This window comes from Hippopotamus amphibius, chromosome 2 (genome assembly GCF_030028045.1).
Source record: "Hippopotamus amphibius kiboko isolate mHipAmp2 chromosome 2, mHipAmp2.hap2, whole genome shotgun sequence".
Taxonomy (NCBI): Eukaryota; Metazoa; Chordata; class Mammalia; order Artiodactyla; family Hippopotamidae; genus Hippopotamus; species Hippopotamus amphibius.
Genome location: NC_080187.1, coordinates 45,072,036 through 45,098,988, shown reverse-complemented (window position 1 = coordinate 45,098,988; position 26,953 = coordinate 45,072,036). Strand labels below are relative to the sequence as shown.

The 26,953-nt window shown below is 41.1% G+C and overlaps 1 protein-coding gene across 1 annotated transcript in view; it reads left to right on the top strand.

Annotated features, from left to right (window-relative positions):
• Window positions 1-26,953, top strand: part of PCSK5 (proprotein convertase subtilisin/kexin type 5) — a 453,108-nt gene that overhangs the window by 340,205 nt on the left and 85,950 nt on the right. Inside the window, exons 21-24 of the mRNA XM_057721743.1 lie at window positions 4,073-4,175; window positions 10,580-10,716; window positions 16,873-17,079; window positions 18,135-18,203. Coding sequence (XP_057577726.1) covers window positions 4,073-4,175; window positions 10,580-10,716; window positions 16,873-17,079; window positions 18,135-18,203 — 516 coding nt within the window. The remainder of the gene's footprint in view (window positions 1-4,072; window positions 4,176-10,579; window positions 10,717-16,872; window positions 17,080-18,134; window positions 18,204-26,953) is intronic.

Below are 26,953 nucleotides of genomic sequence, written 5' to 3'. Positions count from 1 at the left end.
TCATCAAGAGGTGGAACAGGTAGACTAAGCCACTTACTTGTAAATTTTTAAACTTACAAGTATTAATATTTAAGCTCTGTCTTCAACTGCTGAGACATCATTCCTCCCCATGAGACCCTACTGCCTCAGTGTCCTTTGAACTATTATAAGATGAGATGAGAAAGAAACTAAAAGGGGAATGAAAAATTTTTGATGACAGGAGAAAGATAATTTGGACACGATAATGATGGATGAAGACACCAGAAGAAAGAGCTTGTAGGATGAGGTGGAGAACAAAAATGTTGACCCCTGAAGTCTGTGCTAAAGTGATTTTTCCTAAGAATTTTGTATATCACGCCTGTCATAAACATTTAGCTTCATTGTGCAATGAAAACAGATGACAAGAATTTATTGCTCCAACAACCAAAAAACAAAGCAACTTGACTATGTCCTTGGAATCTGGTTTCTTTGGTTTCAAATGTGCAGTGGAACACTTGTGCCTGCAAGGGCTGGGGACAGTTGTTTATGTAACTAATTGGACATCTACATAAATATGAAAAATGGGGCAGGTTTCTTTGTCCTCATCTGTTCTATAGCCAGAGTTTGCTCTCAAGTTAAGAGGCACGCAGACTGGAGGAAGGTGCACAGCTTAGCTGTCCTACGCTGACTCTCTTACATAAGCTTCTAGGTTGTGAGCTTTTCTCCATTTTGTTTCCAAATGGTAGGCAGAAAAGACACTTTTTTAAGAGTCACTTATCAGGGAAGAAAAATGCTTGGGAAGGCTTTAGGTTGGGGAGAAATTTTACACATCAGAGGATGGAGGGAGATGTGAAGAAAAGACTAAAGACAGACTGGTGGAGGAATACCCTGAGGAAAGATTAAGAGCATCAGATGGAGAGTTGACAATGGCCAAGAAAAAAGACTAACTTCCTCAGAGACAGGAGACAGGTGAACACTCAAGAAGAAAAAAGGAAATTTGACAGTGAAAAAAAGGATGCTGGGAAAACTCAGTATCTTATCAGAAAATTAGGTAGTGAGGTCCTATTCTGAGAAAGAATGGAAGAAGAATGGTGGGACTTGAGTCTTGGGAAGGTTGGCCTGCCCAAATGAGGAATGCAAGAGGGAACTAGACTGATGAATGAAAGGATGACCAAGCAGCCTAGGGTACCACCTGGGGTAGGCTAGACTCATAACGGGGCATAAGAAGGTTGTGTTTGGAGTGGGTACTTGAAATCTCAGAGATGGGGCAATTCCAAGCGATGATTATATCTAAGGTGGCACTTTGTGAGTACCAACAGAGGCCATAATAGATGAGCAGATCAAGGAAGTACAAGGCCAAGGTGTCAGTGCCACCTACTGACTTATGGAAGCCAATGAGGAGGCAAATCAGATACAGAGGAGAATTTAAAATTTTCACAGTAATAACTGAATAACCCTTGCTTGGCCTACCCATGCATCATCTGTTATTACAAAGGAGACTTTGGGTGTAGATATGGGATAACTCTCAGAACCACCTAAATAGCACTCGATTGAGCAGAGCAAGGCATATTTAGTTGAAAATCCTACCCTAGCATTGACTCTAAGATATCATGAAGATTAAGGTAGATAGCTATCAGGAGTTGGGAGACCCAAACCACTGTGTCAGTTCCTAAAGGCATGGATGCCAAGGCAAAAGAAATGGTCTTTGCCTCTAGGTCTAGCAGAGTCCAGCGTATGCCCTTGTTCTTTTGTTTCAGACTTTAACCTAGACTGTCCAAGAAGTCAAAGGCACGTGGCCAGCATTTGATTTTAACTATCTCTTTAAAATCATTCTACTCAAAAATCTTTGAGAACCTAAGAACAGGGCCCTTGTGATTTCTATTATCTTTAAATCTCACCTCGTACCTGGCACATAGATGTTTAAAACATATCCATGGAACGAATGAGAGGCTGAGTGAACTGTGCTCTCTATGATCCTACCTTTCTCTGGAATACACTTTCTTTGGATTTAGGAGTCTCTGCGACCTCCTCCATTCCTGTTCCACTGAGCACACGTCTTTTGAAACACGTATAGCTGTCCTCTAACTCTGCAAACACAAATTATTTTCATCAGCCACGTGGGTATGATCTATTTCTTCCTACTTGGTCCACCCTGGGTCCTCTGCTCTTTATCTGGCTGACGCCGGGACTGATAACTGCTCAATTGGTTGTGCCTCCCACAACAAAAGTGGAAGAGATTTCAGCAAGGGCGATAATTAAGAGGTGGAGTGGGGGAGCCTGAATAAATAAAAAGAAGGCTGCAGAAATATAATGCCTGTGTTGAGTGAGACAGTCCCATCTTGAAATCACCATTCCTGCTAGACAGCAGTCCCAGCTTTTTTCTGCCTCGGGACAGCTTTTTACCAAGCATACAACTAGTCCATTCTAACACCTCTGTGTGCATTAGTAAAATGCCTCCCCTACAGAGGCAGAGGCTGTCAGCCTTCGTGAGATGAACATGGCGGCCGGGGCGGGGGGGTTGGCTTCCGTCTCCACGCGACCATTTGAGTAGGCACCTTGTGCAGTGAACAACCCGCACATTTACATTCTTTGCCCCTTCTGGTTCCTCATTCTTTAGGGGCTAGGACTTCTGGGAGTCACTCCTGGGCTAAGAACCACAGTCCCATTCTAAAAAGCTATATATCAGATTCCTGGTCCACACTGTACCTTGGCAACGATTAGAAGGCACAGAAGAACAGTCCAAGATATGCAGGTTGCGCCATTGTTAGATGCTTGCATTGCTCTGAATACGTACTTTTCCCCATTAGTTAACAAAACCAATAGATTAACTCTCCGTGAAAGGCTTTTTCTGCCAAGTAAGGGCAAACTCTAGTTGCCTCATTTTCACTTTTGTGGTTTAGTGCTAGCAAGTGGAAGATTTATGTAGGTTAGGTTTACCGTACCCAACTCTGCTAGTTCAGTAAAGCTATGGGAAAAGACAGAGGGATAGACTTCCCTCCACTCCTCATCAGTCAGGTCCAAGTTTCCAGGGCTTTCTGCAAGGCAACCACGATAAACCAAGCAGTGAATCTTGGAGTTTGCATAAGACCACTTGATTAAACCATGGGCGAGTCTTGCTCCTTCACTCTTCTGGCTAGATCTCAGATTAACAATGTTCAGACATGCTTACAGGACTGTGAAAGCTGGGGGTGAGGTGGCAGGCAAGTGAAGGTTGTGACTCTACTGAAATCTGAATCTATATTTTCTGGGCATGGTCAGTTTCCCAATCACACAAAGTGGCTCTTTGGATCAGACTGAAGACACTTTTTGACTTTTTTTAAAGACAATGTTAGGAGAGGATGAGTATAGCGTGAATAGAGGGTTGAATTCAATGAACAGAGACCCATCATTAGATTTACCTGCAATGAGGTTCGCCTCTCTCCACCACCTTTGCTGTGGAAGAAATTTTTTAAATGTCCACGGGTTTGTGAGGCTGAATTTGCTTTGTGGAAAGTTCATGTGGAAAGGCCTCATAGGGGTCTTTCCTTGGGAAAGATACACTTTCTAGTTAAATGAAGAATTCTCTGGCTATCTTGTTATTGTTACTCTCTCAGGGTAAGATGCAGCTCACATCTGTCCAACGTCAGCCAAGATTCAACTCCCATTTTTGACTAGTAACCACAATTCCCCCCAGAGCTGTGGGACAAGGTCTGGGTGGGTCCTGCCAGTGGCTTGACTCCAACCAAGATTATAACTGGGGTCTTTGTGGGCCAGGAGCCCTCAGGTTTTAACAGAAAAATCAGTAGGAGCTCAGTAAAGGGGTCCTGCGGGACGCCCCCCAACCCTGGCCTCTCCCCACTTATAAAATCTGTAACACATGTTGACTAGATCCAGAATGATGTCATTGTCTCATAACTTTCTGAGGTTCCAACTTCCTGGGCCCTTGGGAGAAGAGCAGTTGTTATGATAAGGTGAGGATTTAGGACTGACTGCTGAAGCCATTCAAGGTCTCTTCTCTCCGTGCTGTCTCCACTACGTTTGGGCGGCCACAGAGGGATCTGGCTGCTCTCAGACGGACAGCCCGGGCAGCACTGCCATGTGGAAGTGAGATAAACAACTAGGTTTTGTTCCCCAGGAGAATACACTGACGAGCGTGGCCGTTGCCAGAACTGTGAAGCCTCGTGTGCCAAGTGCCGGGGGCCAACCCGGGAAGACTGCACTGGCTGCCTGGCCACAAGGTGAGTGACCTTTCTCAGCATCTCCTGGGGCTGGGAGATCATGAGAGAGGAGGTGCTTACCACCTAGTGGCACCCAGTGGGCTTACAGGAAAAAGAATCAAACTCCTTCCCCTGACACAGGAACCTGCCATGGTCTGGCCATAGCTCACCTCTGTAGTCCCCTCTTCCTACGGTGCCCCGTAACCACTGCAAGAATTGGTTCCCTGGACACTACAAGGGTTTTCTCATCAATGAAGGTGGTGGTGGCTTTGATGCTTAGAATCTCTTCCCTTTCTGCACACTCATCCATCAACCATCATCTCCATCTGCTGATAAAATATCTATTCATATTTCTAGAGTCAGTTCAAGGGTGAACTGTTCTACGAAAGCATTTTTTACCTCTTTCCAACAGAATTAACCTCGCCCTCTTTATGCTCCCCTGTGCTCTATACAAACTTCCATAAGTGCACATGTGACATTTTAAGACACTGATTTACAAATCTACTTGTTAGACTGTAAGCCCCTTGAAATACTCATCTTTGTATCTCCATTACCTATCACAGTGCTAAGAAAACAGAAGGCACTCAATCAATGTTTGATAACTGAATGAAGGAGGACATAGCAAGTATACGAATGGGATAAGCATCTTTGCTAATACACTGAGAATTTCTAATGAAGAGAGTTGGGAGCCTGTTGCATTGTTAATCAATACTCCTCTAATTCTAGCACTTAATGTTTATCATCACTGCTCTGATACATGGGCAGGAAGCAGGGTTTCTCCCAAGACCAGTATAATGAGGCTGCTCCAGTGGCAGGTGAGTCTCCAGGATGGACATTCCCTCTGCCTCACATTACAGTCATTTCATCTAATTCTTCATCAGGACTGTGATACCCTGAGCAGGAACTGTGGTGCATTTGTCTCTTTATTCTCCTACAGTGACGAACACATGGTAATAGTTCAATAAATATTATTGAACTTGATGAAGTGTGCAATTAATATTGTGAGCTTGGCTCTTCAAATAACTCTGAAAGAAAGAAGGAAGGAAGGAAGGAAGAAAGGAAGGAAGGAAGGAAGGAAGGAAGGAAGGAAGGAAGGAAGGAAGGAAGGAAAGAAAGAAAGAAAGAAAGAAAGAAAGAAAGAAAGAAAGAAAGAAAGAAAGAAAGAAAGGAAGGAAGGAAGGAAGGAAGAAAGAAAGAGACAGAGAGAGAAAGAAAGAAAGAAAGAAAGAAAGAAAGAAAGAAAGAAAGAAAGAAAGAAAAGGGGAAGGGAAAGGGGAAAGGGAAAAGGAAAAGAGAGGAAAAGAGAGAGAGGAAGAAAGAAAGAAAAAGGGAGGGAGGAAGGGAGAAGGGAAGGGAAGGAAGGAAACACAAAAGAACAGTTTTATTAAGAATTCTTATGCTGTGATAACATTTTCTAAGTGTCTCTTTAAGATACCTATGCCTCCTGAGTTTGCTTTAAGCTAGCTTCAATCATACTATTAGATACAGACAGCATTTTGAAAATAGGTCCTGTTTCTCCTCTAACGCCTCACCGTATCAACAATCAAATCCCATTGCATGTTTGGACATCTTTGAACCAAGGGAACTTTTTCAGCATTTGTTTAATAAGGCAGCTACCATCATCCAGTGTACACTGCAGAAGTCATGATTGTCCCAGGCTCACCAGAAGTGAGAATAAATTCAACTATCATCAATGGCCATTTTTTTAAAAAATGTAAGCTCATTGGTACAAGAAGATCAGAGGTACGTCTCCTGGGCCATTTGAATAGTTTGGCTTTAGCAGCCCCTGCTTTAGCTTTGGAAGATAGAAAAGCATGTTTGTAGATTTTGTAGATCTCAAACCAGGATGTTCTCCTGGAAATCTTATTCCCCAGGAACAATTTTCTTCTCATCTCCCTGAGTGCCCCATTTCTTTCCCTTCTTCTCTTCCTTGATGTCAGTTACTTGCAAATATGTCCAAGAAAGGGCATCGCATCATGGCAATGAACTAGCTGACTTATCTGTATTTTCTGGGAAAGGGTTAGAAGATAAGAAAGAAACTATTTTGAAAGATGGTGTCATTGACTTATCTGTCCTCAGCAAAGTATTTTCCTTAAATATTTTCCAAAGTATTTCCTTGAGTGGCATCAGGTCTATTCAAGACAAAGTCTTGAGCACCTGCTTTACATCCAGCTCTGAGTTAGGTTCAAGGTCCGTGGATTTTTATAGGTGATTCAGGAGGTCAAAGTCAAGGGCTGGTGAAGCACTCAGGGACCAGAACATTGGAGGAGTTTCAACACCCTAGGCCTGAAGCAAAACCTGTAGCCAGAGAAGAAGGGATGCTGATAGAAACTGGAGCTGGAGGGAACATAGCCACCCTGCAACTATGCAAGGAGGAAGCCAGGTTGTAGCTCCAGGGGAGTAAATATCCCAGACTCTCTCCTCCCACCTTCAGGTCTCCTGCTGGTGTTTCCTTGTCTGGAATACCTGGATGCCAGTGGGAAACACCACTTACAAGTGAAGGAAGTGAGCCTGGGGACACCGTGTCTAATGGGCACTTTCAGGGCACAGGAGGCCAGAGAAAGACAGAAAATGGCTCTGGGGCAGGAGTAAGGGGCAAGGTGAGGCAAACAGAATAAACAGGACTATTTGTCACTCTGCGTTTCTTCCTATTCTTGAGCTTTTGGGGTATCTATAGTCCTGGCAGAATAAAGATCATCCCTAAAGGAGTTTTTACCTGGGAAAGGAAAGTTAACATTTAACTTAGAGGTGTTCTTTGAAACAATATGAGAGGGAAGGAAATCGGTGGGGATGTAGATGAAATAAGATTGCCCATGTGCTGATAACTGTTGAAGCTGAGTGATGAGATCACAGGAGGTTCTGTTATGTCTTGTTTGTTTTATATATGTTTAAATTTTTCCATAATAAAATTTTAAAAATAACAACTGTGAAGTTGTTTTACAGGCAACTTAAATTTGAAAAGCTCTCTCTTCATCTTCTAGCTTTCCCTTTGCATTTCTATAAACGTTTGGATTTATTTAGCTCCTTCAAGATGATTAAAAACCTGGGGGAAGCAAGTATCATCTTTGCCACTGCTACTTAACATGTCTAACTCTGTAACGACGTGGTCCTCACTGCTCAAGCTAATTTCCCAACCCAATCCTGAAGGAATTGCAGAGTCTGTGAACTAATTAAAAGCATGTAAAAGTTTTCTGACCCACCCTCAAATGTTTTATTTGATCTGTTTCAAGAATTCAGGGAAAAAAAGATCTTTTGTCTGATTTCACTCTGTTACAGCCTTAAAGTGCCAAAAAATTACAGTAAATGCCCTTGTGATGGCTTTAGTTAGACCAAATCAACAACTAGCGCAGAGGACCAGCTAACCCTGACTTGCAACTCTCTGTTCCAACTCACATCTCTCTCTCTCTCTCTCTCTCTCACACACACACACACACACACACACACACACACACACACACACACACACACACACACCCCCTGTTTAGAATTTCACCTCTGCCCAGCTCTTTAGCCCTTGGTTTTGCCACCTTCTTCCTTTCCATAAGCCCTTTTGGGCCCGGAACAGTTCACTGCTTTTGAAAAAGCCCCAAGAGCACGCGTGACTTGGGGAAAGAAGGGCTTCCTCTGTAGAGATGAGCTTGCCTGAGTGTCTCAGAAATCCACAAATTGGATGACTGGTGGTCCCAGAGATGGTTTGAGTTGGCTGCAAAGAAAACTTTCATCAGCCCCATGGAGCCCAGAGCAACATCTCTCTTCTCCTCCACTGGGGGAGATTTGTTGGTGTCAGTAGAAATCTGTGCCACTTTAAATGGGACTTTCCTTCAAGGTCCTTAGCAATTTTTCTTGAGCTGGATGGAGAGGTTGCAAGAGATGATGTAATTCAGTGCCTTCACTCAAGTACTACTATTTTCCTTATCATTCCATCTTTATAAAGAATCATATTCTTATGAAAACTGGGTATGCCACCTGTGCTTTCTTCAGCATAGGGATAGAGGGAGGTGGTTTAAAGCACAACTATTTGCTCGATACTTTCTTAAAATCAAGCTCTCAAGTAAGAAAGACAGCCCCTTCCCTACATAAACATGGCAGTGCTCTACCATCTGCTTCACCTCCACACCCACCCAAGCTTCTGAATGGTTTTAAATAGTTCCAACCATTGACAGTATTAGATCACCTCTCTCAGGAGAAATAATTGCCCTCTAAACCAATCTGTCATCTCTTCCTATAAATAACAAAATGATGATGTACTTTCCATCTTTTTCAACTTAATTTAGCAAGAAAATGAACCTTCACAAATAGACATACCCCATTCTCCTTTTCAGTGAAGAACAGAGTAGTTCACTTGTTTAAAAAACTCAGAAAGCTCTTACACAGTTTTTCGTAAAGGGAGGTTTTTTATTTGTTTCTGTTTCTTTTAACCAGCTACATCCAAACTATTCCTTGACAAACCTTCTAGCTCAGAAACCAGAGCAAGGGTGGGGCCAGGATATTCCTAGTTGTCATTAGTGCCATCAGCTAAAGGTCTGGAGCACAGTCTTCTCATTACAGGTCGTGGTGCAGGAGATCTGTTCCGACATAAACAACCAGCTGTGTGTGCGTGTCTGTTCAGGGCTGGGACTCCACACTCTGCCGTGGGCCAAAAGGATTATTCACTCCAGTGGTGCTGGGTAGAGTGACCAGAACTTGAAGGGCTGAGGATCCAAGAACAAGGTGGCCTTCTTGTGTGGTTGGCCTTAATCCCATTCTGTTTCCAAACAGATGCAAATGACCCAGACTTTCAGGGATGAGATGGAAGATGGCAAGCAACACATATTCAGGATGCCTTGCCCCCACCCCAGTTTCCTCCAAACCTGGGATTGGAATGCCAATCCTACATTTAGGGCTGATTCTAGCTATGGAAACAGAGGGGTTTAGACAAGCCAATACCACCACAGGAACGAGTTGCCCAAGGCCTACACCTGGCCTCCCGTGCCACATCCAGACTGGGTGGAGAGAGAAAGAAACCCTAGCTTTGTTTGCAGGCCCTCGGCTCTCCCAGATCTGGATGCCAGCATCACACCCTCGGAGGCACGTGTGTGCTACTGCTCAGTCACCCTCATGACTGACACAGGAATTACTGCTCTAAGAAAGCTCTCTGAGACGCCAGTTTGGCACCACCTGTATTACCTAGGTAGGAATCACTTAGCAAGTTCCATAGCAACCCAGACTATCCCTGAGAAGTTCTCCAAGTATGTTCTCTGGACCAGCACCGTGCGCATCATCTAGGAACTTGTCAAAAATGCAGATTCTCAGCCCTCTCTCCCCAGACGGACTGAATCAGAAATTCTGAGGGTGGAGCTCCCCCAGAGCTCACTTCATCCATTCACGTGACCCATCTGACTCTTACACTTAGACAGTGTGTATATTTTTCTGAGCAAAATTCTTGAACACAGTTTACTTCATCACATTTGCTCTTGGGATTACTTTGCAAGGGAAAGAAGCAAAACTTTGAAAATATTAACCATGACATTTATATATATATATATAAATATATATATATTTTTGTATGTGTATAAAACCAAAGGTTTTAGAAGCCCACATGCTAACTTATCTGTGGTGCCTTTGTAGGTGATGGCAAACATGGTCAGAAAAGAGAGACTGCGGTACTCTATATATCAGGAAACACTTGCAGAAATGACACTCACAATCAGAGTTCAACTATATATAGAATAGATAACTGATAAGAACTTACTGAATAGCGCAGGGAACTCTAATACTCTGTAATCACCTGTATGGGAATAGAATCTAAAAAAGAGTAGACATATGTGTACGTATAACTGACTCATTTTACTATACAGCAGAAACTAATACAGCATTGTAAATAGACTATACTCCAATAAAAAATTAATGAAAAAAAGTAAAATAAAAATCGGAGTTCACTGATTACCTACCATATGTATAGGTCAAGTTTATATGTAGCACCTAAAGTACAGGATAGTGCTTCTTCGAGAGCCCTTGGACTTGACATTTCCATTGCAAAGTGTGGGCATGCTGATAACTAAAGAAAGAAAATTCTCTCCCAGGCCTCTGGATTCAAAGACCCAGTTAGTGTCCTAAAAGTTCAAAGCCCTCCATCTGAGTGTTGGCTGGAGGCTATAATGTGGGTTTAATCCCCGGGGCACCGGTTAATTTGTCTGAAACCAGAATCAAGATTACATCCCCAGCAGTTCCTGGCATGCTGGCTGCTGGGTCCAAATCTTTGGCCAAGGATAGGTACGTGACTAATATTTCCCCATGTTCTAAGATAATCTGTCCCAGGCATCACCCTTGTTTTTGGAACAATGAAACCAAGAATGTGCAGTGAAACACAAACAGCACATGTTCTAATACTTAACGCCATCCTATAAAGTCACTCTTACAAACTCTAAAAGTCTGCTTTCCTCTAGGATTTTTGATGATGGCCGCTGTGTTTTGAACTGTCCCTTGGGCAAATTTGAGTATAAGAACCAATGCTATCCATGCCACTCCACCTGCCAAGAATGCCAAGGAGATGAGCCTTCCAACTGCACCTCCTGTGGAGCAGGTGAGAGAGTCTGGTTGCTCACTTCTTCCTGCTTCAAAGCTGCTCTCCCACTGGACATTATTTAGTTTGATCAGAAGCTTCATCTCTGGGGACGAGGGGGTGAGATTAGACAGCTGTTCATCAAAGAGTATGTACAACCTTGAAGTTTCTGCTTGTTGTCAGGACACAAATTCACATTGTTGGAGACACAGCCCTACTGCCCCCAAGGAGATGAAAGAGAAGCTAAGAGCTGTCTTTCCAGAGAAGGAGAAAGAAAGGACATACAAACATGATGACAAACAAGAGCTAGACAGTAAAGCTAAGATCCATTGAGGTGAAAATGGAGACCTGAGGACATGGGGAGGTGGGGATGAAGAAGCTGGAATAAAGTGAGAGAGTAGTATTGACATTTATATACTACCAAATGTAAAATAGATAGTTAGAGGGAAGCAACTGCCTAACACAGGGAGATCAACCTGATGATTGCTGATGAGCTAGAGGGGTGGGATAGGGAGGGTAGAAGGGATGCTCGGGAGGGAGGCTCAAGAGGGAGGGGATATGGGGATATATGTATAAATACAGCTGATTCACTTTGTTGTACAGTGGAAACTGGCACAGTAGTTAAAGCTATATTATATTCCAATAAAGATCGGACAAAATAAAAAATAAGAAAAATTAAAAATAAATTTTAAAAAAGAGGTGAAAGTGAAAAGCTAGAAAGTTAAGGCAGACACATTCGGTCTTCAAGAGAAATAGTGTAATAGAGGCTGTGCCAGGGTCTCCCCAGCCCTGAGCTATGCCGTTGAGAAGCTGTCAGAGCCCTGTGGGAACAGAGTCATCTTTTCTGGACACAAATATGACCTTTTCTGTCCTAGCCTTAACAATGCTGAAGTTTCTGCTGTTATTAAATTATATTCCATGATCTCTCAGGTCCTCTGTAGTCTGACCCTTGACTCCTCTCCAGCCTCCATACATATGCCTGTTCCCTACTTTGACTTCATGGGGGATGGATTCATATTTTACTTGCCCTACAGAACACGTTAAAAATTTGAGCCAAATTGGGAAACTTCAAATAAAAACCTGAGTTTTTGGTTTCCCTTGAAAACTTGGAAGATCTGGCAACACTGCTCCATATGGTCCCCAAATGGTTGACCGGAGACCATCAGGGCTGCTCTCCATTTCGTCACAGTCCCCCCCCCCCCCCAGGTGTCTCATTAATCCTGAGGCTGTCAGTTACCACCATCATGACACTTACATGGTTTTTTTGGTAGGAGAGAATTATTTAGCTTTATTCTTGCCTGTAATAAAACCAAGAAAAAATGAAGAATAAATGAAGAGTATCATGCATTTGTAGAAAAATGAAAGAGAACACATTTCTTTGCATAAATTAAAGTGATTTCTTTGTGTTTCACATGTAAACAAAGTATCTCTCTCAAATTTACCTCCAGTCTGCTTATTCTGCTTCCTTTCTCATCTATAAGATGGTGATTATGGCTGCCTCCTTTTAGGATTGTTATGAAAATGAAATGAGATAAAATAATGAAGCACTTAAAAGGGAGTGGGGTGCATAGGAAGCACTCAATAAATATTAGCAATTATTATTATTATCACCTTTATTACTACTGTTATTGTTTGTACCTGCTTACTCTTGGGGGCATTTCAGTCTCTCTAGCTGTTCAGACTTCACTTGAGATGTTCCCCACCCACTGCCTGCCTGATCTCTTTCTGTTCATCCTTTAAGCATCCATTTCAACGTCATTTCTTCAGCAAGGGCTGCCCTAACCTTCTTATCTAGGCTAAGCCCCCTCCACATGAGCACCCTTGGAGTCCAGCACCTCCCATTCACAGGCCTCCTCACCCTTGTTATCCATCCTGTCCATCAAACTCTGTGCCCTGTAAGAGCAGTGAATGGTTTCTACCTGTTTTCTGCCATATTGTGAGCATGGCACAGAATCTGGCATATAGAAGGCACACAACAAAGAACTGGATGAATGAATGGTTCAGTAGAAAAACATCGGTGGGGACTTCCTAGGTGGCGCAGTGGTTAAGAATCCTCCTGCCAATGCAAGGGACAAGGGTTCAATCCCTGCTCCAGGAAGATCCCACATGCCTCAGAGCAACCAAGGCCGAGCACCACAACTACGGAGCCTGTGCTCTAGAGCCCGTGAGCTACAACTACTGAGCCTGTGTGCCACAACTACTGAAGGCTGTGCACCTAGAGCCCATGCTGTGCAACAAGAAAAGCCACCAAAATGAGAAGCCCGAGCACCACAGTGAAGAGCAGCCCCTGCTCTCCGCAACTAGAGAAAGCCCACACGCAACAACGAAGACCCAACGCAGCCAATAAATACATTTATTTAAAAAAAGAAAGAAAAGACAAAGGACTCTTAAAAAAAAAGAAACAACATCAATCAGAAAACTTGGATCTCAGTCTCAGCTTTGTCACTAATAAACTAGAAGACACTAGCCCAGTCACCTCATCTAAGTCTCTCCATGTTTGTAAAAAAAGGGGAGAATGGACAAGATGGCATCTAAATTCCCCTTCACATTGAAAATGCACTGAATCTTCATATATATACACAACTAAGGAGTAGCTTAACTGCTAAACAAGTATCTAAAACATTCTAAGCATCCTACAGCTACTTGGACCAATCCACACAAAAAATGCCCTGATACTTGTTCTGTGTTTTCTATTTCAAAGTCTGTGTATAACCTGTTTTCTTAACAAAATGTACTGTGGTGCCAAGGGGGAGAGGATGTGGGGGAGGGAAAGACTGGGAGTTTGGGATTAGCAGATGCAAACTACTGTATCGGATGGATAAACAAGAGGGTTCTACTATATACAGCACAGGGAAGTATATTCAATATCCTGTGATAAATCATAATGGAAAAGAATATGAAAAGAATATATATATATTATATTTATATATATATATATCTGAGTTACTTTTTTGTACAGCGAAAATTAAACAAGGTTTTTTGGTTTTTTTTTACATTTGTTAACATCATCACTGATCTCATCAGAAAAGTCTTCGAGGATCGGGGAGCTGTCAAGCTCACAAGCACATGCAATAAACACAACATTTAAATCAACTATACTTTAATAATTTTTAAAAATGTATTGTGCCCCTCCCATGTGTAAGTTACTCTACACAGGTGCCATGAAAAACACAGTAAATAATAGCATGATACTCGCCTACAAGGAGTTTACAATCTAACAGAGGGGTTCTGTCCTCATGTATTATAAAAAGAGAAGATATTAGATAAAGATCACATGCATGGTAGCAACCCTACTAGAGGTCACTACTTTGAGCTGTACTGAGCAGAGGAAGCTTCCTGAAGAGAGGATGGTTGAGCAGGTTCTGATTAGCAGGGTTTTCAGCCTGCTAAGAGTGTACTATCCCAAGTCCACGTGTTAGTGCAGCTAATCCTGAGACAGTGCTGCAGAAGACAGATGATGGGATGGATGCGGTTCTGTATCAATAAGCTGTATTCAAAGGATGAAATTCCTCTGGCTGGGGAGTCCCATCCACACATATAATCCTCTCCCATCTCTCTGTAGAAATTTCACCTCTTGCTTAATTGTAACTTTGTTAAAGTTAGGTCTGAATCCTTTTGGAAAGGCAGATCTCCAGCTCTATTGGTGAAAATTCACTCTAAACACTCTCCCAGGTTTATTCTCTACCAAAATGAGCCCAAAGCTAAATTCTACCAATCATACAACAGCTTCAGTGAGCAAAACATTGAAGTAAACTTCTTAAAGTTTATTTTCAGAGTCCCTCAGCCTTTCTTTCATCCTTTCCAGCAATCCTGTTCCCTTCCTGTCTTCAGCCTTCCTTTCCTCCGGCAGACATCCAATACCTTCACGTTGGTCCACCTTCTCTTCTAACAAAGTCAGTTGCCAAGAAATACTCTGGAAGCAGTTAATTACTCTTCAGTATAAATGAAAGCCAATCTGAACCTCTTTTGGAGTTCCTTGCTTTTTAACTCTTGTCTCATATTACTTCATGAAAGCTTTTGGCACCTAACAAAAATATCAGCACTTCTACTACAAGAACCAGCCTCTCCCCCATATCATTACAGGAACTTAAATTCTAAGACTCTGGACAAGTCGCCAAAAATTTACACATGATACTCAAATCACTGAAGTATCCAAATTATCATCCAAAGCTAAGTGAGCTGCCATGCTGCCAAGCTATTAGAAACATGATCAAATCTCAGCATTATCCTGAACCAATCATGTGGGGAAAGCTGGCCATTGCTAAGGCCATTGTTGAGTGACATCCTTTTGCATGGTCCATGTATTTTAAACAACAAGACCTTTTAAATCTCTGTTCTTTAAACCCAAATTACAATGCCCAGAGGGGTCCAAATAGCAAAGCCATACCTGAACAATAAAAATGGAATTGGGGAACATTTCCTCTAACACTTGAATCCATCATCACTCATTTTTAAGATTGTTGATCCAGTTGGATGTGTTGGAAAAATAGGAATATTGACCAGGATGAATTCACTCACTCATTCAATCATCCAACAAATGCCAAGCTGCCCCCAAGCCTCTGGATCCTGAGTTGACATCATGTGAAAGTGTAGGGGATGTACAGCAACTGCTGGAGGAAGGAGAGGGTGGGCTTTTCACTGGTCTCCCCCACATCTTCCTACCTACATGGGAGAAGGTTAGCATTTTGTAAAGCAGGTTCTTTTCTCAGTGAGTCATGGTGGATATGAGAAGAACATAACTTGCAAAGTTGAACTTTTTGTGGTCTCTTGAGATTCCAGGTCCCAGCAGATCAGGGTTTTGTGCTCCAAAACCTTGATCTATAGCTGTAGAGTCACCAAATGGATATTACATCCTCCCAAACACTCTCCTCCCCTTAGAGAATAATGTTCTTCCAAGTCTAACTTGGAGACTGCAAACACTTTTTTCTACCACCTCTGTGTTTGTTTGTTTGTTTTTAAGCTCTTTACCAGAGTATAATTGCTTTACACTGTTGTGCCAGTTCTACCACCTCTTTGGGCCTTCTCTTTATTTTCTCTGTCCCATTTGGACCAGCAGACTTCTGGCATGAAATCACCATCAGAAAAAAGGGACCTTCAGAGTCCATTATCCAAGGGTGTGATTTTTTAAATTGTATTTGAAATAGGACTTTGAGTAAATAAGAACATTAGGTTAAACCTTTGGAAAGTGCCTAGTTTATGGGTAAAAAATGGTTGAATGTTGGCAATTTCATGTCTTTCAATTTAATAGTCAATATTATACGGACTTGGATTTTGCACTTGTAACATGGGGTTAGCTCTATCTTTACAAATTCAGCAGCCTTGCATCTTGAAGATCAACGGTTCTGGACCTTCATATGGTAGATCACATGATCAGTGAGCTCTAGACCCAGTTATTTTAGCTAACACACATATTTTCAGAGCCAGGGGCTTATGGGAGACCTGATTCAGAGAAGATGGACGCCCTGGGCACATTCAACACAAACTCCAGGGGGTGGGAGGTAGGAGGCCTCTAGGTGCATCTACATAAATCTTGTGTGTTTAAGTGTGTGATTAGAACCGATTAGAATCCTTTTGCATTGATTATGACAGTTTGTAATTGATTAGAATTTTCCATACCCTCCAGGGGCAACACTGGTTGCCCTTCAGGAGCAAATTCCCAAGTCTCATACTGGGAGTACTGCTGATTCTTTCCTTGTAGAGTCCAATGTTGACAGACACTCAGAACTTCCAGGAACCCATAAAAAGGAGTCAAAGAGGAGTGCCTGGCTGAGTGCTTCAGTAGGCCATCAATACAGGAGTTGGTAGCTGTGCAAAAATTCAGTCCTTAGACAGTTAACACAAGCATGTGATTTTGATAACAAAATTCAAAATCATTCTAAAAGATTGCACTATCATAGAAACACCCCTATCATCAAGCATCTGTTTATTCTCATGAGATCTCTACAGTCCCCAAATCTGCGAGCATCCACAGACACTAAAAGGAGCCCAAGGAAGTCTTTTCAACTACAAGTTCAAAGATACTGCATTTTCCATTCCACCCATTCTTATCTTTCTGGTCTGCTGGGAGCCAAAGCACTTGGTCATATCTTTTTAATAAAATGTCTTCAGTTATATTACCTTCATGGTTAATTCTGTACATTTTCCCTCTTTTAATTTTGCTCATTTCAATCTGCTTAGATAAGCACGGTCGAGAGCGGTTCCTGTACTGGGGGGAGTGTCGGGAGAGCTGCCCCATGGGCCACTACCCTGACGAGGGCCACACCTGTCGGCCTTGCCCAGACAACTGTGAGCTTTGCCACAGCGCACATGTCTGCACAAGATGCATGGGTGGCTACTTCATGGTGCCCTCCAACCACACCTGCCGGAAGTTAGAGTGTGGCCAAGGTAAGGCTGCTCTGAGGCCACTGCCAGCAAGAGGAGCTGCACCCCTGCACGTCCCAGAGACTTGAATTGTCTTCCTGGTGTAATGCTGGCACCTGAGATGATTTTCCATGACTCTACATGTCATGTGGGGACAGTGATAGCTGCCCCTCTCTCTTTCCCCACACATTCTCTGTGTTTCCTCAGACACAATCCAAGGACAAAGGAATGCAGCTAATCGCATAGAAAATGATCTCAAGTAGAGGATTTGTGGGAACGGTATAGTGGAGAGAAAATTAGATTAGAATAAGTCCTGGCCAACAATTTTCTCCTTTCCAATTACTAGTTATGAGACCCTGGGCAAAATTAATCTAATTTCTTCATGCCTTGGTTTCCTCATTTGTGAAAGGAAGAGCACAGCGTGCTCTGTGCTTGCTTGTGGGGGAAAGCCATTGAAAATCAGCCTACCTAAAATGACTTGGAAATATTAAAATGTTCTGTGACTATATGTGTTATTGTTATTTCTCAATTCCTATCTTATATGGGAAGAAGGAAATTTAAAAACAGTCCTTGTAGGTTTTGTTCTTGTTACTGTAAGAATGCTACAGAATTATGCCTGGCCTGGTGCTGAAGGAGCTCCAAGATGTTTCTAGAATAATTAAGACCTCATTCTTTTTTCTTAATGCTTATTAATGTAGTACCAGATTTAAAACTTTTTAAAAAGTATTTAGAACAACAGACATAAAGAGACACAGCTTCACCATTTATATACCCAACTACATTCCCAGAAACAGAATTTACTTCTTTAATAATAAAACCTACCAACTTGATTTCAAAACTAGTTGCATGGCATATAGTCCACCTTTGTGCTATTTGTACCCAAACTAATCTGATCTCTTAAATTCGTAGAAGGAGATAAAACGTGGGTGACACATATATTCTCAGTTATGGTTGTGGGTTTCATAATTGCTCCATGATTTGCTTGAAAAAAAGCTACATGTCAACATATTTTTATAGTAACTAATGTATCTCCATTCAGTGAAGATGAAATTGTGCTTTTTACTCCTCTTATCGTATAGGTGAAGTTCGAGACCCAGACTACGAAGAATGCATGCCTTGTGAAGAAGGGTGTCTGGGATGCAGCTTAGGTACGTCCTCTTCCTTTTTGCTTAGAGTTGAAATAACCGTGTCCTTCACACATCCTCATCCTGTCATTCCTTCAGCAGAGACTCCTGTCATTGCTGTCATTGTCACTTTCACCATCAACATCCATTAAGCAGGCTCACTCCCATGCAAACAGGGTCACTGTGAGAAATGCTCCCTTCTGAAGCAATGGATAGGTCACCTGTCTTCATGAAACTTAAGTTTAGGAAAGGACAGGCATCTTTTCCTCTGGTTGTTAGTTAGTTGGCAGGTGAGATCTATAGCAACCACGTTTCAGGGTGCCTGGGACTAAGTCTCTGCTTAGCTTCTCAAGGTGACAATTTTGAAATGAGTAACGGTGGCCGAGAAATAAACTCAAGCAAAGAAATGCATAATTACTCTAACTCACTTGGTACATGAAACACAAAAGCTTTTCAGGAGTTTGGGAATTTTCCTTTGCAAAAATGATTCTACTGCTTGAAGCCCAAGACAATCTTTTGAGAGGAAAGCAACATGGAGTCTAAAATCCCCATCATACGATGAAAAGCACTTGCCAGTCTTCCATGTAATTCTATAGTTCAAATCATTGCCTTCTTCTTTCTCCCTGTGCGTGCCTGGTTCTCCTGTGCAGAGGATGGTAAGAACAGTGTGTGACACAGCGCCACTGGATCAGACGAAAAATTGGGAGGCTACCAAATCCCAAGAACATAACAATGTAAATTCAGGCAAGATATTGACATAATTAGCATGTGGTTCTGTGGATCTTTGAAAGGAAACCCAACCTAAATTAAAGATGGATGGGATAATCTCTCTTCATGGAGTTTTCATGAAACCCTATCTATGCCTGCTTAACTCATGCTTCTAAAACTTCAATGTGCACACACATCACATGGGGGATTTGTTAAAAAGCAGATTCTGATTCACAGGTCTAGAGTTGGGCCTAAGAGTTTGCATTTCTAACAAGTTACCAGTGAACCCAATGCTTCATGAAGCACTCATGAAGTTTTGGGGGGTTAGACTGTGCCAGGATTAAGTACACTTTTTATTGGCCTTACCTAATAGATTCCCACAATTCTTAAATGTCTTACATGCGTTATCACTTATCTGATGGCCATCACCATCTCTCTCTACCTTAAATGGAAAGATGTATTTTCTATACCATATGTAACTACAAAACAGAGTTTTTAGGAACTGGAATACCACTCCTTCATTACCTTCCACTATACAGTGGAGCATATATTATTGGAAAATAAAATATAATAAAAAGTCACATTTAAGAAGGGGGTAGCATTTAGAGTCAAAGATGTAAGGATAAAACAATAATTTTCTGGGAAGCAAAAACAGATCTAAACTAAGTAATAAAAGTATTAAAATCTGAAAGATGAGCAAATCCCAGTGTTTGCTGTGAAGAGAGAGGAAATAGTCTTTCTTGCAGGGAGCAATGATGAATGTTTTTGACTATCTTGATTTCACTTTTTTGTCCACTGCAGACCATAGTTGCCCATTGGTTTGCCCATTTTCCCAGTTAAATTTTGTGGTCTCTTTTTTACAACTTTGCAATTTTGTGTTATGTGTCCATGCTAACATCTTTATGAATCATGGAGAGGTGTGTGTGTGTGCGTGTGTGTGTGTGCGTGCGTGTATGTGTGTAAAATCTCAAACCTATGATTTTGGCTCTCAGGTTTAAAGGGATGGATGAATGTCTGTGGACTTATTTAGGATCAGTGGGAATCTTGGCATGGGGGTGGGAACAGTAACAACCATGCTCGGTATGGTACCCACCCTTCCCTTAGCTGATTCAGGTAAGGATGAGACTGATGTGTCTCCCCTAGAAAATGAATTCCATAGCAGACCCCAGCCATCTGGGGACTCAACATCCAAAAGAATCAGTTTGCAAAAGAGAGATAAATTAGAAAATTTGATTCACTTTACAAAGTGCCACTAAAATACTTCATTTTAAGAAATTTTAATTGTCTACTATGTGCAGAGTGCCGGCCTTGGCAGTGGGAATTCAAAGGTGATATGACTGTGATTCTGCTGTAAGGCCCTCTCTGGCTGCCATAAGTGACACACCTGGAACCAAATCTTTTACAAGTCAATCCGCCAGAGTAGTGAGAGGTACACAGTGTAACAGGATTACAGGAGAGGGTGATGCAGAACACTCTGTTAATTTCTAATTTGAAATTTGAAAATTTCTCTTCATTTATAAAGTCTCTATATGTTGTACTTTGTTTATTCTTGGATTGCCTTAGCTGAAATCAATTATCATCTTATTTATGAAGCCTTTGTTAACCTTTCCAACAGAATTAATTCTTTTTTCTTGTTTCCCCCTGTTTGTGGGCCAATGATAATACTTTTTACCACTGATTCATGAAATATTTGGTGTGTACACATCCTTCTGCCTGGAGAGTAAACTACTTGAGAATAAACTCTGTGACTTATATCCTCTGCTCCCACAAGAACTAGCAGCATGTCTAGGAAATAATAAAAGCACAATAAATGTGTAAACTTTTGTTGAATTGAATTTGAGAGTTGCCCAAATTCAAAGCAGAGGTGCATAGCTCAGGATACACAGGGATTTAAATACGTTTTCTCTAGTCAAACTGTGTTTATGGGCCTTTAATCAGGCTGAAAACAAACAGATGGCATTTTACATACTACCATTTTATTCTAAAAGGATTTCACGCCAAATTCTTTGTCTTTCTAACCAATATCTTAAATGGAAATTTCAACTAAGATAAATCTAAGTGTCCTAAGTTATATTTCTTCATTAATTGAGAGGATAGGCAAATAGAATCATTTTTACACTTGACTATAACCTAAGATTTGGGGCCCATACCTACCTCACCATCAACTTAATGATTGACTTTAATCAAACTGCATAAGACCTCTTTACTTCCTTACTTTATCAATAAAATAGAGATTAATGCACCTTTATCTTGGCTCAGAAATGTGTAATGAAAACTGATTAATATTTGCTTACTAAAACAGTGATAGTCCCTACTCTTTGGAGAAAATATACACAAATTTGAAAATTTTTAAGTAACTTCCCCAAAAAATGGCCATTTAAATTAAGTACTAATTAAGAGGATAAATATAGGTACCAAGTGAAATTAGAAAAGGGGGCAACCCCTGGGCACTGAAGTGATCAAGGAAGGCTTCCAAGAAGATGGGACTTTAGATAAGCCTTAGATTTTCCATGAATTTAGACAGATAAGAGGGCAGGGCTCTACTATGGAGGGCCTTTTGACCTGGACAGTCACAGGAAAAAACGTTTGGAGGGAAGAATTTCTGCCATGGACTTTAGGACACTGAGTGTACTAATTTTGCAGAAGGAATATAATACTACAAATGTAAGGGAATAGGTGAAGAGAAGTTTAGAGAAGTGATGAAAATCATACCTTGAATTCTGGACTCAAAGAGTTTTAAAGTATTCTGTGCCTAAAAGGGAATAATTGAGGGTTCTTATAGAAAAAAAAAAGAGAATGTTTTAAAGAGGTGTTTTAAAAAGATTAATTTTGTAACTATAATAACTGTGTTCAGGGTAGTTGAAAGAGAGTGAGGCTGTAAGCAGAAAAACTAGCTAGATGAGTATTTCAGAATTCTGGGTATGAAGTAACAGGAGCCTGATCTAAGGTAAAAGCCAGGAAGTTATGAAGAAAGAGAGGTTTTAAAAATCACATGAAACAAATGGCCCTTAAGCATAAGAAAAGATGCTTAACTTTGTTCATCATATGAGAAATGCAAGTTAAAACAACCATAACATACCATTTCTCACCTATCAGATTGGCAAAATTTCAAAAGCTTACCAAACATTGTACACACAAGGCTGTAAGAAAGTACTCTTATTTGTGACTGATAAAAAGACAAAATGATACAACCACTGTTAAAGGGAAGTTGGCAGTACATAACACAATCGCACATGCATTTATCCTTTGACGCCACGACACCCCTTCTAGGAATTTATCCTGAGGCTATGCACCCACAAACTCAAAGCAGCATATTCACAATATTATTGATTGTGGCATGATTTGTGGTAAAAACTATTTTAAACAGCCTAAATGTTTTTTCATGGAAGAAACGCATTGAATTAACTAAAGGACACATACACAATGGAGTACTATGCAGCCATAAAATAGCAAAGGTCTATATGAACTGATAGTGGTTTTACAATATACTGTTAAGTAGAAGGCAAGGTGAAAAAAGTGTACATAGTATGCTACCTTTTTGGTAAGAAAAGACGGTGAAATAAACTGTATGTGTGTGCGCACGTGCGCCTGTGTATACACATACATACATATATATTTTTTACTTATTTTTAAATAAGAAACACACAAAAGATAAATCAGAAGCTAATGAAAATGCTTACCTATAGAGAAAAGTGTAAAAGAAATGGGAGGAGACTTTTCTAGATATAGCTTTTTACATAGTTTTGATTCAAACCATGTAAGTGGGTTACATATTCATAACAAATGACACAGTAATTAGTGTGAATGGGCTCCCACTGGCCAATCTGGGACAATTTGAGCATCAAAAAAAATGATGATAAAGAATTACAATTAATTAATAAAAATAATCCATGCATCAAGAATGATATTTAAAGAATAGAGAAAGGAAGCAATGGGAAAATAGAATAAGGGAGAAAGCTCTTCTTTACAGTAAAATTTCACCTGTTATATATGCAAGAAAATAATTAGAAAATCATCATTTTACAACCCCTAGTGTATTGACTCCAGGGAGAACCATCAGTGGAAGCTAAAAATCATTAGGTGGAAAATTGTCTGGGAACATAATAATCACACAGACTCAAAGTACTTCCATGATGACTAGTTAATAACAATGAAGAGATTTGCTGGTTACCAACTTAACCAACTTACTACACTTCACATTACCATCATGAGTTCCATACAACCTAACATCATGTGTTTCCTGACGTGATACATTAACACATACACAGTATCACCTAGGAGCCTCGACAAAAGTGTCTAGACCAATGATTCTTAACTGGAAGTGACTGTGACTCCAGGCGACATTTGTGAATGTGTTGAGACATTTTGGGTTGTTATGGCTGGGGAGTTTAGGGATGAAATGTCATGGTGCCAACAACTTATTTTCAGATGGTTCAGGGGAAAACAAGGATTGAGGCAAAGCACATAACGTTATTCATTGTACTATTTCAGGCTTTCTGTAGATTTAAAAAAATTTTTTTAAGCTGGAGGGAAAAAAACTCTTCATGCTGGGTCAGCTGAGCGGCCCAGAAGCAACACCCCCTAGCAATAAGCACACCTAGTGTACCTGACTGCTAACAGCATTCTCCAATAAAAGATACCAAGGCTCCTTAGAGAATTGGCTGGTTCTAGGACCGGGGCAGGAAACATACAGATTGAGCTGCAGCACCTTGTAGTGACAGAAGGTAAGAAAGTGCTCAAAGGGAAAAAACTCACAATGATGGGGATACAGAAAAGGGACAAAGGAGACAACTGAAAGGGCTCCCAACAGCCAAAACAGGAACAACTTGAGCAATAATATAAATAAAATAGTATTAGCTTGTAACCCAAAGTATAAAATAGGAATCCATGAGTTCATAAGATGTAAATAAGTAAACGGTTGAATAAGTAAGTAAATGAGGGAAAGGAGACACATCTTCAGTGCAAAAGAATTGCAAATACCTTTGCTAGCTCTCCTCCCTCCAGGAAGTGGAGCATAACGTGCTACTCCTTAAGCGCAGGTTGCTCGTAGTGACTTCCTTCCGAGAGGACAGTGTGCAAGGCAGACTGGGGGAAGAGCCTCACAGTGGAGAAGGCTAACAAGCACTACCTCATCCGAGTGACCAAGGTCAGTGTCAGCAGTGGTATATCAGATTAATGAGCAGGTACCCCTGATGCAATGGGATCAGAAAGGCATTTTGCCTCTGCAGGTCTTCCACCCCAAAACCCATAACCCCTGTCTAATCATGGGAAAAACATCAGACAAATCTCAATAGAGGGATATTTCATAAAATACCTGATTAGTACTCCTAAACACTGTTAAGGCTGTCAAACAAGTGAGGTCTGAGAAACTGTTGTAGTCAAGAGGAGCCTAAGGAAGCATGAGGGCTAAATGTAATATGGTATCCTAGATGGGATCCTGGGTCAGAAAAGACAATAGGTAAAAACCAGGGAAATCAGAGTACATTCTGGACTTCAGTTATGAATCATCTCATCATCCTCATCATCAAGGGTGTGCGGGAACTGTTTGGGGTATTGGAAGTGTCCAGCATCTGGCTGGCAGGGGTGATTACATGACTGCATGTTTGTCTAAATTCACAGAACCGTACACCTTAAAAGGGCAAATATTACACAATGAAAATTATATTTCAATAAGTCTGACTTAAAAAGTACAATGTTGGGACTTCCTAGGTGGCGCAGTGGTAAAGAATCTGCCTGCCAATGCAGGGACACAGGTTTGAGCCCTGCCCTGGGAAGATCCCACATGCCGCGGAGCAGCTAAGCCCGTGCGCCACAACTGTTGAGCTTGTGCTCTAGAGCCCGTGAGCCACAACTGTTGAGGCCATGTGCTGCAACTATTGAAGCCCACGCACCTAGGGCCCATGCTCCACAACAAGAGAAGTCACTACAATGAGGAGCCTGCGCACCACAATGAAGAGTAGCCCCCGCTCGCAGCAACTAGAGAAAGCCCGTGTGCAGCAACGAAGACCCAACGCAGTCAGTAAATAAATAAAATAAATACATTTATAAAAAAAAAAGTACAATGTTACCAATACCCCCCTTTCCCATCTCTACAGAGTAAGATCATAACAATAATCTAATTGCTAGCACTTATTGAACACTTACTCATGTTCTTCAAGTGTATTACCTCACTTAACTCTAAAAAGTAAATGTAATTATTGTTCTCATTTTTTCGGATGAAGAAATTAAGCTCAAACAGCTAAGCAACTTACATAAGATAAGAGGGCTGGTAACCATTAGGGCCAGGACTCGATTCTGGATAGCTCAAGATCAAAACACATGTTTTACAACTATTCTATCCATACCACCTAATGTTCTTCCTTTCTGATTCTCCAGCAAAGTGTATTATGCTTTACGGAATAACAAAAAGATAAAAGAAAAACTTACATCTGCCCCTTTCCTCAATTCTACACACAATAGCTATTATACTTTGTTTGGCTACAACTTTAAGCCCAGATGGCATAACTAAATTTACCAAACAGTGAAAGTGTTCATAATAGTCGGGCAAATTGATTTGGGATCACAGCTCACCTGAAGCTGTCAGCCTTTAGTATCTGCATCTGGAATGTTCTTAGATGGGGCAGAGCAGATAGGAGAATACTTGCAGCAAAAGGACTGAGAGTAGGTGGGTACATTTTCCTTTAGCCTTGGATTCCTCTCTGCCACTCTACCTGCCTTCAGTTTCTTTCACTTTCACAGGAACTCTTTTACTTTCTGGAAAGTGGGTTCCATCATAAGGGTATGATTGGCAAGAGACACCCCCTCTCTTCTCCATGTGAATGTGAAGTGAACTCTCTCCATCCTGACCCATGTTAAATTCAAGCTTCAGATCCAGGAATTAGAGAACAAACCTCACTTCCTTCTGCTACTCTATTTTCTATTAAGGAGTGAGACCTCGGTCATAGAGGAAACAATATCAAGACATGTGAGACATGAATTTCACGTTTTAGTTTTCCAATGGAGCAGACATACAGGGTTATTCGAATGAAATATGGTAGTCACAGATCACTATTTATTTTACTTTTAGTTTTACCCGGATCTCCCTTTGGACTCTTTCCATAATCTTTCGGGGGAAAACAAGAACAGTGTCAAACAGTTTCGGTGCCTTTCAAATCAAAGGCATTGCAGAATAAAATGTACACTAGCCTGATGTCTCCTTCAAATTGGAAAGCAGTTGCTGATTGTAAAAGTGAAACTCAACATTCATAAAGGAACTTCCTGTGACCAACTGCATTACTCACTGTCCAGCCAACCTTAGGCCATGACCCAGGTGGCTCACTACCATCATTTCCTTGGACAGATGAGGAAGGGCAGTTCAAGATGCCTCTTTTCTTTAAAAGGCCAAACGCAAGCCACCTTCAGAGGAAGGACTGGAATCTAAATGCAGTTGCCAGCTTGTTGAAGAAAAGAGAAATGGGCAAGCTCCATTAGACCGTGGGGAAGACAGTGATGTCTTGAAAAAAAAAAAAAAAAACATATTTTTCATTTATTAGAGCCTATCTCTCCTCTCATTTTTTAAGTGATACCTCATTTCAAAGGTGGTGGGTTAGAAGAAACCTTAAAAGAAAATCCATAGTTGGAAGAATTTGCAGATATTTTGCAGTTTCACGGTTCCTTATTCATCCTGGCTTTCTTGATTAATTCACTTAGCAAATATTTATTGCATACTTTTGTGCTTTCTGCTTTCCCATTATTTATTCCACAAATAATAGGACAGTTTAACCTAATATTTATCGAGCATCATCATTCACCAGGCACTGTGCTAAACACTTAATATAAATGATGTGTTTTCACATCTATAATCCAGTGATTTTTACAGATGGAGAAACTGAGGATTAGAGAAGTGTTGAAACTTGATCAGTTTTATGCATATGGGAAGTGACAGAGGAATTAAGCTGTCAGTTTCAAGCAATCTTGCCCATAACTTGTTCACTCTTCTCACAGAGGAAGTAGTTGGCTTTGAAGCTGCTGGTCCTAAGTATGCACTATGATAGGCTATAACAACAGATCATCCCCAAATCTCAAGA